This window comes from Bidens hawaiensis, unplaced genomic scaffold (genome assembly GCF_021521415.1).
Source record: "Bidens hawaiensis isolate Kalapana, Puna unplaced genomic scaffold, B.hawaiensis_p1.1 tig00004283_1, whole genome shotgun sequence".
NCBI classification, from domain to species: Eukaryota; Viridiplantae; Streptophyta; class Magnoliopsida; order Asterales; family Asteraceae; genus Bidens; species Bidens hawaiensis.
Window position 1 is genome coordinate 52,513 of NW_027491258.1, and position 11,381 is coordinate 63,893.

General features: G+C 32.0%; 1 protein-coding gene across 4 annotated transcripts; it reads right to left on the minus strand.

Annotated features, from left to right (window-relative positions):
- Nucleotides 1-6,153: 6,153 nt before the first annotated feature.
- On the minus strand, nt 6,154-9,417 carry LOC143626132 (protein REVERSION-TO-ETHYLENE SENSITIVITY1-like). Of its 4 annotated transcripts, none has more exons than XM_077096294.1 (4): nt 9,227-9,340; nt 8,265-8,384; nt 7,813-8,108; nt 6,154-6,721 (listed from the first exon to the last, which is right to left on the minus strand). In XM_077096294.1, the coding sequence occupies exons 3-4, from the start codon at nt 8,095-8,097 to the stop codon at nt 6,299-6,301; spliced, it is 708 nt and encodes a 235-aa protein (XP_076952409.1). In that variant the 5' UTR covers nt 8,098-8,108; nt 8,265-8,384; nt 9,227-9,340; the 3' UTR covers nt 6,154-6,298. The 4 variants fall into 4 exon arrangements, with proteins under 4 accessions (XP_076952409.1, XP_076952406.1, XP_076952405.1 ...); XM_077096291.1 differs by having other exon boundaries at nt 7,813-8,123; nt 9,227-9,337; XM_077096290.1 differs by lacking the exon at nt 8,265-8,384 and having other exon boundaries at nt 7,813-8,123; nt 9,227-9,417.
- Nucleotides 9,418-11,381: the final 1,964 nt, after the last annotated feature.

Here is an 11,381-nt window from a genome sequence, read left to right on the forward strand (position 1 = left end):
TTCATAAACTAATCATGTTAGCGGCTGGAAAAAAAAACTAATAATCATGTCATTTTGTAACATGAGTACGATTAAAAACTACGTTATGTCGTTTTGATTGAATACGATTAAAAATTAATTTTTGACAAAACCATTTGGTAAGCTGTCAAATGTTACTTCCTAAATAATCTCATTTTCTTCCTCAATTGGAACTTGCAGTCAATTTCTTATCTTTCCTTTTTGCAAATCTATCATTGCCCAAGTAAGCATCTATCGACGGTACCAAATAATAGGCCTTTGGCCTAGCGACTAGCGGTATCAAGGAGTTGGATAATATCTTTCCAATGGGGTAGGTTCTAATCCCTTGTTTGTTGATAATAAAAGTGTAATTTAAAAGTAGATTAGAGCGTGAGTGAATTGTCATTTAAAAAAAGGATCCTAACTGTGGTACTATATGAGAATTTGCTCAACATATATATTTACTCAATGAAATCATATGGCTTCGCATGTTAACTTAATGTGAGTATTTATATGGGAGAGTGAGTATGATGTTTAATACAATTAAAACTACATTATGTCATTTTGATTGAATGCTATTGTGATTATTAATATGCCAAGAAGCTTTTTTATACATGAATCTATCATATTATAATCATCATATTCATATAAATTAAGTTTTAAAATTTATATTTGAGTATCACCTCTACTGTATTATATATTATTATTAGCGCATGGTTTACGATTCATAAGCTTGTTTTTATCTTCTATATATACACGTTCACGATATCAACATATACGAGTTACATCTATCATTCATCAAACACTACACGTCCACAACTATATATACATACACTTCAAAACATCATAGGTTGTTCACTTGTCTTAAACCATTACATCACAACCAGTCACTGATGTCCATATGAACCTAATCCTCAAAACCTTAAAATCTAATCAGATTCCATGTCAAAACCACCTAAAAACCAATCACCCTAATATTCCAATAAACTTTTAAGACAATAAGTACCAACCACAAACCAGGTAACCAGAACAAAACAAAACATCAAGCCAATTTTAAGTATAATGGATAACACAAACCGACTTGGCTCAGGCTTGTATGTTTTTTTTAGTTTAAAATTATTACTTGGTTGCATAGATCGACGCCTTTTATATGAGCATTTGTTTTTATTTAATTTTATGGTGTTTCAAACTATTCCCAAACTACATGAACTAGTTCTGTCAAATTTTAAAAAATCACATCACCGTTTTTCTTCCGGCTACCCTACCGGAGCCGTTTTATATATCAATGAAATCGTTCCATTCATAGTTCATGAAGATGCTTGTAACCGATGCTTCAAACCGAAAACAATTAAGACACGTTATTATCATTGAAATCGTTCCGTTTAAATATGTATACATTGTTTGTTTTTTTATTAAAACAACTTCATTCATTAACATTTGCTTAGAATTAAAACGATGTATTAATTGCTAATGTCAATTAATGGAATTGTTTTAATAAAAAAACAAACAATGTATACATATATAAACATAACGATTTCAATGATAATAACGTGTCTTATTTGCTTTCGGTTTGAAGCATCGGTTACAAGCATCGTCATGAACTATGAATGAAACGATTTCAATGATATATAAAACGGCTCCGGTAGGGTAGCCGGAAGAAAAACGGTGATGTATAAAAGCGTTTAATTTGATGTTTTAGAATTTGACTGAACTAGCCCCTGTACTTTGAGAATAGTTTGAAACACCATAAAAATTAAAAAAACAAATGCTCATGTAAAAGGCATCGATTTATGCAACTAAGTAATAATTATAAACAAAAAAAACATACAAGACCGAGCCATGTCCGTTTGTGTTATCCATATTACTTAAAATAGGTTGATGAAAGATACCTTGCGGTATCTTGTATTAGTAATTTTGCACCATCTCTACACTTTATTCTTGAGGACGCTAGGTGAATATAAATTGAAATCCTTGACAATATAAGTATCCTTTAGTATGACACAAGGGCTTGTGCTTTCAAGTGTCACGCCCCACTCTCCCGGTGCACCTATTGGCTCTTGACGTATGGTGAGGTTGTAATCTTGACCGTAAACATCTATACGAATGCACACAATATATCAATGAATATACATGATCAATACATAAGATATAAACACAACGTTAGTAGTACTCATAAGTATACCTCTACACATGAGGCACACAAAGATAAGTAAACAGATTCGTTTCATGATGGATTTCATAGGTTAGTGGTATAGTCTTTGACACTTATTGATGATAAAAACGAACAACAAACTCATCTATATATAGACAAATAAAGTCTACTTTCTGTTTTAGAAAATGAATTAAATATTTTTATGGTTTCATATAAACTATTGTCCGTTTTAAATTATGTATTAAATGTTTTTATGGTACATATAATAACGTATAAAACTTTAATTGGGTTGGATAAACGTAACGTGCTTTGAAGATGGAAGAAAAATATCATTTTATTAATTAAATTTATTTTTTTAGTATCCAGGGTAGTTTGGTTATTTCATACCTTATTCACATATAAAATCTAATGTACGTTAGTGTATACAACTTTTCAACTAAATGATATTAATTTTGCAATTACAATAGGTAAATGACAACCTATAATTTGGGGTAAAAACGATGAAGAGTGTAGTTTACTCTTAAAAATACTGATGTAAGTTGCTTTGAATCAGTGGCGTCCTAAGGTTTTCGGAGGCCTCAATCGAACTAAAAAGTTGGGGCCCTTACTCAAAAACAATTTTGAAATAAACCCTTGGTCTTTCCTCAAGCTTAATACTTACAACATAGTTATTAGTATTCATTTTAACTATTCAACAAAGTTCTAATTTATAATGTTGAAGTTTTCTATTAAAAAGCAAAGATAAAATTAATAATGTTCTAATCACCAAGTAGCAAATAGAAAGTAATTCAAATTATTGAATAGATAATTAGATTTAGACACATTAACCTTAGAAAGGTTGACATAATTAGCTTTGAGGGTTGTAAATACCTTGGCAATTTTGGCAAGTGGACGGTTGATCCACACAACACAATAACTATAATTTGATTTGAAGGCTATTCATATTTCATAGTGAGAGTTTCCAATTCCAAATTAATTGCAACTTAATTTTGGATGATTAAATGCAATTTCCATTTCAGCCAACCGTATCATATAAAAAAAAACTGTTAATTATCTATATCTATACTATATATAAAGCATGAGTTAGTATCTCTTAAATTTTAAGATGTACTAAACTCATTGCTTTATATACAACATATCATATCATCAAAAATTTAAAAATTAGGGGTAGTAAGGTCTTTATTCACAATATATTAACTTTCATTCTTTTAAAATATATTTAAAACTTTAGTCCCTCAATTTCACTACCTTTTTGTAAAGTTTAATAATAGTTACACATATGGCCCCTAATTCAAAACTAACTACCCCATGACTTTTTTAACGGTCATAATTTTTTCACACGTTAATATTTTTTTTTAAAAAAAATACATCATAAAAACGAGCATTTTATTCTCTTTAATTTGATTATGATATTGTTATAGTTTTTTTTTTAGTTTTAAAAAGTTAGCATGTTGCGCGCTTACCATTTAGAACCGGGTAATAGGTCGAGTCAGGCGAGCTTGGGTCATTTGTAAAAGTACATTAGGGTCGGAATGAGTCGATACAAAAAATGGTTAATTTGGTTCGGGTTCGAGTAGAAAGGGGCCATGTCAGAACGTTGTCGAATCAGAATGGGTTTGGGCCAAAACGGGTTGGTTTAAAAAAATGATTTATTCCAAATTACTGTATATTTCAGGTTTTCCTTGTTATTTTCGTTACAAGTTACGCGGATACCATTGTTTACATGTACCGGGGCCAATGAAGTCCAGCACCACGTAACGCACATAACCCAATCTTGGTAAACGATCAACCCAGCACCCTACACCGTTAATCGCCATGAGTTACACGCGTGTTGTTAGTTATGCATGTTTTAATGTTGATAACGTGCATTCCCGTGTGGTTACGTGTGTTCAATCTTCGATTACACGCAACTGGCTTTGCACGAGTTACACGCCCAATTTCAGCCTACGTGCGCACTGTTATCAGGTGACGTATGTACCGACATGGAGTATTCATTCAATGTAAAGTTGCACGTGCGCCCCGCTGCATTGCGCGGGCACCTTACTTCTCAACAATGTCAGGCTAAACGTACCCCCTTCCTTGCTAATCATACACCCATCCTGAACTTTCATTTCCCCTTAACATTTGTAATTAACATTATAGTCCCTCTTATTTTATTTTATAATTATTTCAAAATAACAAATAAAAAACTATTAAGTTTTAATTTTTGTTCTACAGTTTTTTTAAAATATTTTTGTTATTGATTTTATTATTATATTTCATTAAGATCTTATTAAAAGTTTGTTTATTTTTTTACATGTATTAAAAAGTTTTGTATGTTTTATCTATCTAGTTTTTTTATTATTTTTTTTATGAAATGTATTCAAAACAATTTGATTTTTTTTTTGTTAAGTTTAGATACATGAGTTAATTTTACTTGAGAAAAGAGCCAAATTTTTTTATCAAGTTGTATGTTATTTAACCTTTTATTTATAAATATAATATGATTTTTTATAAAAGAATGTAAACTCTCTTAATTTAAAAAGAATGCTCTTCAAAAAGATTAAAACAAGTATAGAAAAAAAAACATTTTTTTAAAACAAGAAAAACAATGTTTGTTAGATAAGAAAAAAAAAATTTTTCTAAGTAAGAAAAAAATATGTTTTTTTAAAGAATTTTAAATATACATAAAAAGATAAATAGAAAAAAAAGTTCTTAAATAAAAATAGAATAAAAATGCTTTAATAAAAATAATAATGCTAATAAAAGATAACAAAATGACAAAAAAACAACAAAAAGGTCTAAATCGTATTAATGTAAAACCTAAGGGAGGGGGTATGTTTAGTAAAAATGGATGGGGGTGGGGTACGTTTAGCATCACCCTTTAAAAATCGGTATTTTACTTGCACCGGATTGGGTTAAAAAATGGTACAACCGGTTGACCGGTTGAATAATTTACCTTATAATTTCCTATAATTGTAACTTCAATCCAAAAATAACCCAAAACAAAATGATTCTTATAATAAAAAAATAATCCAAAAGTTAATCTATATTATAAAATAATGCAAAAGCAATCAATTTTAGAAAAATAGTCCTAAAGTTTACTCGTTTGAATGTTAATTGTTGGGTTAAAAATATTTTTGAAAAAATATAGGCCGGAAATATCAAAAATTTCTCGGGCTTAAAACCGGTATTTTAGACAAAAACCACCGATACGATATTCTAGCAAACCGGTCATAAATACCAGACTCAAAATATCTGGGTTTATGTTTTTTGTTAGTTTTTGCTTTTTTTCTTTTTGGGTTTATATTTGGCCCATGGCCTTTTTTGGGCTCATTTCGTATTGAAAACTCTATTTATATTCAGTACATGTAATGTGAAAGATCAGACTTCAATTTTAGATAATAAAGATTTTTCACTTCATTTTCCCATTGACCTTTTGGTGGGATTTGGGAGTTTTGGAAAGTTCTTCACGGGTATTCTTAAATCAACATGAATCGATGTTCGTTTCCGTTTTACCGCTGCATCAGGTAGGTTCTAATCCCTTGTTTGTTGATAATAAAAGTGTAATTTAAAAGTAGATTAGAGCGTGAGTGAATTGTCATTTAAAAAAAGGATCCTAACTGTGGTACTATATGAGAGTTTGCTCAACATATATATTTACTCAATGAAATCATATGGCTTCGCATGTTAACTTAATGTGAGTATTTATATGGGAGAGTGAGTATGATGTTTAATACAATTAAAACTACATTATGTCATTTTGATTGAATGCTATTGTGATTATTAATATGCCAAGAAGCTTTTTTATACATGAATCTATCATATTATAATCATCATATTCATATAAATTAAGTTTTAAAATTTATATTTGAGTATCACCTCTACTGTATTATATATTATTATTAGCGCATGGTTTACGATTCATAAGCTTGTTTTTATCTTCTATATATACACGTTCACGATATCAACATATACGAGTTACATCTATCATTCATCAAACACTACACGTCCACAACTATATATACATACACTTCAAAACATCATAGGTTGTTCACTTGTCTTAAACCATTACATCACAACCAGTCACTGATGTCCATATGAACCTAATCCTCAAAACCTTAAAATCTAATCAGATTCCATGTCAAAACCACCTAAAAACCAAACACCCTAATATTCCAACAAACTTTTGAGACAATAAGTACCAACCACAAACCAGGTTATCAGAAGAAAACAAAACATCAAAAGCCCAACCAAAAAGGGCCACCCAACAAACCCGACACCGATACAAACCATCATCGTGAATGGAAGAAATGCTCTGACAACCGACATGACATTAACCCACCTGCCGCTGAGAAACACGAGACCTGCCACATTGATCATGTTCCAATCCAAAGTGCCACCATACGCCATCCGGTTCAAACATGTAGCCACAAACGAGTGACAGTTACATGTGAAGAGGTTGTATGATTGGTGCTCAAAGTGGCGCCTGCTTGAGTTGATTGCATCGTCCCAGCTGATGGCAATACCACGTTCTGCGTGTTTGTAACGCTGCTTACATGTGTGACTCGAGAGGTTAGCCGGAAAGCAACACTGTTAATGCGCAAAAAAAACGTTAATTAAATGTTTAAATATGCAGTTTTAAAGATTTGGGTGAACACTTGTTATGATAATATCAGTTTTAAGTAATTAAGTTTATACAATACGGAGTTAACAATTATAGAGGTTGGTTTTGATAATAGCTCACTTTTGGTTATATAATATCATAACCATCGGTTTCTCAACTGGTTGGATTATTTCAGTTTCGTTTTTTGAGTTATTAATCAAATATTCTGTTTTTCTAATATGGCGGGTTGAATTGTTCAACAAATTGTTCAACCCAGACACAACTCGTATTTTATTCATGTTGAATTTATCAATCTAACCCTGCACGTGCTTAAAATCGTGTAACCCAAATACGACCCGTTTAACTCATTATCTAAGTGGGTAAATGGGTTGGTATGCAACAATCAAAATGTAAACGTGTTAATCTGGTTGGTGAGTTGTGAAAAAAAAAAATAAACGGGTCATAAATGGGTTAGTGGGTTGACCTTTTAAACATGTCAACCCGAACACGACCCGTTTTTAAACGGGTTATAGATATACCAACCAAAAACCTGATTATTTTCGTGTCATGTTCAATCGTATCAGAAACTGCCACCCCTAAATAAGATAGAGAAAATAAGCCAAAAACATGGGTCACCCAAAGTGAAATGTTAATACATATCATCATCATCGTACTTTAGTAAATCCCACCAAAAGCAAAGCTATGTAGGGTCTGAGGAGGGTTAAATTTAGACAGCCTTACTCTATCCCGTAGGAATAGAGAAGTTGCTTCCAGTGAGACCCCCAGCTCGTAATGTTAATACATACAACCTTCTACATCACTTAATTTAAACTATATACAAGTATTAAAAAATAACATGTTTTTATTCATATTTAACACATAATCCCAACCCACCCATTTTGCCACCTCTAAATTTAGTCAAAGTTTGACTTGGTCAATTTTTGTCCACGTCAAAGTCACTTAAATCTCTTTTTAAAAAAATTATAACCTTTTTTTCCATTAAAAGCTTAACTTTTACCCAAAATAACACAAATCTCGGTAGATAAATAGATACAGGTACAAATTCAAGAAAATGTACCTGTTTCCGATCAAGTTGAATGTATCGAGCCACGGAACCATAAGCAAACTCATCAACATTAACAAAATTGGAACCAGAAAAATCTACAATTGTTCCGTCCTCCATGCATAAACCAACATGCCCAATAAAAGGCGCCAACCACGAGACCACCGGAAGCGAGGTCCACACCAAACAACAAGGAAACCTTGCTTTTGTGGGGTCAATTTCATCAAGAGGCCATAGATCATGCTCGTCGCTTTTTGTATTAAATGGATCTTCAACGTCATCCATTTGCGTTAGCTTCATGGTAAAAGTATCTACAAAAACTCGACCTGTTAAATTATGTCAGTCACAAGTTTACTTGTATCTTGTCAAGAAAATTAAATTAATTTCATTAAAACAGATTCTGCAACAACAAATGATTATTGACAACTGACAAGATTATGGAATAAAATTAATCACATAATGTAGACCTTTTCTTAATCTCAAAAGGTTTAAACTTTTTCAGGTTCCGTCACAATAAAGTTGTATCTTCAACGTCATAAGAAGCGGTTAGCTCCATATTAGATAACTTTATTTAAAGATAAATAGACCTGTAGAAAACACATAACACGGTTGACACTCAAGTAAAAAATCAGCTTGGATAGCCAATAATAATGCATTAAATGTAGACCATAAGTCGACCGTTGAGACTTGTTCATGCATTCAAGCCCTAATGCATTGCATAATGGAACATGGCATGACAAATCCAGCTTCTTAAGTGCTTTTTATCAAGCTATTAACTTATTTCAACAGTGTTGTAAAACTCGCTAAGTGCTAGTCGGGCGGCAGTGTACCGACTAGCGATTAACATAGATAATTGGATTAAAATTTAATGTGTAATTTTTCAAAACCATATATATACACATAAACTTTCTAAATAAGTACAAATTTTAAAATACTTCAAAGATTTTGACCAGAATTTGACCGGCACCGATTATAAGGCTCGATTAGGTGAAATCGAGTCAGTAGCCCTCCGATTTCCTACTAATCGGCGCCTAATAGCGATTTTTACAACACTGATATAGTAACATTTTTTATCATCTATCAAGCTATGTGCATTGCAAGGTTAAGCATACAAAAAAATAAACAACTTTTTTGCTTTTCAATGTAATGCACTTATGCACAGTACAACAATGTTAAAAGTAACAGTTTACGTCATTCATAACATACAAAATTGAAACAAAATAATAACACAAGTGCAGTTTGATGTTAAACTTTGAGATCAAAGTGTGATTTTTAATTTGAATATCACTAATTAAAACAGAGAAAGTAACTAACAAATTCTAAACCAATCGAACAAAAATAAACCCTAAATTATACACTTAGATTGAACAAATACCCAGAAATCAAAATCGAATAAGAAGTAATAAGATTCGAGCTAAATAAACTTTACCTTTGGGTGATGAGGCGAATCGGAAGAATCAAGAAACATGTGAATTTAATTTAATTAAAGGGGAAATGAAATGAAATGAAATGAAATGAATCAACAGAGAACTATTTGTGAGGTTTATTATTATTATTATTATTATTATTTATTAATTTAATATTTAATTGGGATTGAGAAAATGGGAAGGTGCATGAACCTAAAGTAAAACCCATGGCTGTGTTGGTATCTTTGACTGTGAATGAGTAGGGTGGATTTAGATTTTGTTAACGGTGGGCCAGAGGGGTCCACTTTTTAAAACTTTGTAATCAATCTATTTTCTAGTTTTAAACTTTTAATGTTATTTTACAAGATTTGATTTGGTGTCCAATCAATTTTTCAATGTCTTGTAAAGTTAGGTTATGATTTTTTGTATTTTTATAATTTTGTTGGTTGGATTAGAAACCTTAATCCCATCATTTGGTTATCAAGATGCAGGATAAGGACATTGTGACAAAAGATTCAGTCTAGGAAATCAGGAATTATGATAATATATTAAATATTGAAAAGTCGGTGTGGGGGGGGGGGGGGGAGTTGGACGAGTACAGGAAAAAAAACGAACTATAGATATAAAAGCATACAAGAAGATCGAAAGATCTGTCAGTGTATGAAGACACTTTGACTGCTCGATAAACACCAAAGACATCTAGAAACATGGTGTTGGGTAACGCCAACGACACCACTAAGTGCACATAATAAACGGTTATTTTGTTGTTCAAGTAATCCTGAAAAATAATTGGGAGTGAATTGGAGATTTGAGCACTTTTGAAGACCAATAAATTCCTCGCATTCTGTAAAACCGTAAATAGTGTAAATAAGAGCATGATCGAATTTTGCTGCATGTTTTGTAATATGCCCATTTGGTTCCTCATGTGTGATCATGTTCGAAGACTGTCTTTGAAAAATCTTTACCTCACCTGGTGCTAGCCCAACACCATAAAACCTAAATAACTAGACGGGTAAGAAAAACATACTCGGGAGACTCTTCCTTGTTGGAGCAGAAGTGACAAAAGGGTAAGAGGAATTATCATATCCCTTGCCCCACAAGGATAAATGAGAGGGGATCTAATTTTGTGTTAATCTCTAAGAAAAGTAGTTAATCTTGATAGGAACCCACTTTATCCAATTGTGTTTTAGCAACAAGTTCTTGTCGAAGATTGATCTTGTGTAAAATTACCTAATGATCGAGCTAAGAACACACTAGAAGTGCCTCCAACCCATCTCCAATCATCATCGGTGGGGATGAAGCGATGATTTTCTAACACAACTAATAAATCAACAAGTGTGATGGCTATTTAGGATATGTTTAGCAAAACTAGCTGGTATGGTGGCTGGAAGCTGTAGCTGGTAGCTGTAGTTTTTTTAGAAATATTTAGGTGTTTGGTAGATTAGTTGGAGCTTTTAATAAAATTAGTTGGGTGCTCGCGCGGTGCTTCGTTCTAATCCGAAACCTATTCTGACTTGACCCCTTTCGACTCAAAACCGTACTAACATGAACCGGACTAAATTAGCCCTTTTTGCATCGACTCGTTCCAAACCTAATTTGGTCTTACACATGACCCGGGCTTGCCTGGCTCGACTTGTTGCCGATCCTAACCAATAATTACATAATATGTTAATTTTTTAAAGTTTAAGAAGTATAACAATATGATAATTAAATTAAAGAGAATAAAATGTTCGTTTTTATGATGCAATTTTCAAAAATAAATATTAACGTGTGAAAAAGTTATGGCATTTTAAAAAGTCATGGGGGTTAGTTTGTTTTGAATAAGGGTTAAATATGAAATTATTACATAAATTAACAAAAAGTGATGAAAGTTCAAGTACCAAAATTGTAAAATTTGAAATGTTAAAAGTTTGTAGTTTTTTCTAAACGGCTACTAGTTAGAGCTTTTAGCTTCAAGCTTTTTCTCCTAACCTAAAAGCTTCAAGCTACTCTAACCAAACAAGACTTTTCAATAAATTTGAATTTTTTCTTAAAAGCTTGTAGCTTAAAGCTCCTAAAAACTCTTTGCCAAACATACCCTTAGTGGACTTTATTTTCTTTCGTTCTGGTGTGAAGTAACAGTTCTTGTGTGAAATAGCAAGGAGAGTTGTGCTCCCTTTCACATGACACGATGAGACA

Excerpts from the sequence above, each read along its gene's own strand:
- LOC143626132 (XM_077096290.1), bottom strand. The coding sequence starts at position 8,097 with ATGAAGCTAACGCAAATGGATGACGTTGAAGATCCATTTAATACAAAA. Across the intron at positions 6,722-7,812 it reads TTCAACTTGATCGGAAACAG|TGTTGCTTTCCGGCTAACCT; the intron begins GTACATTTTCTT and ends GCGCATTAACAG.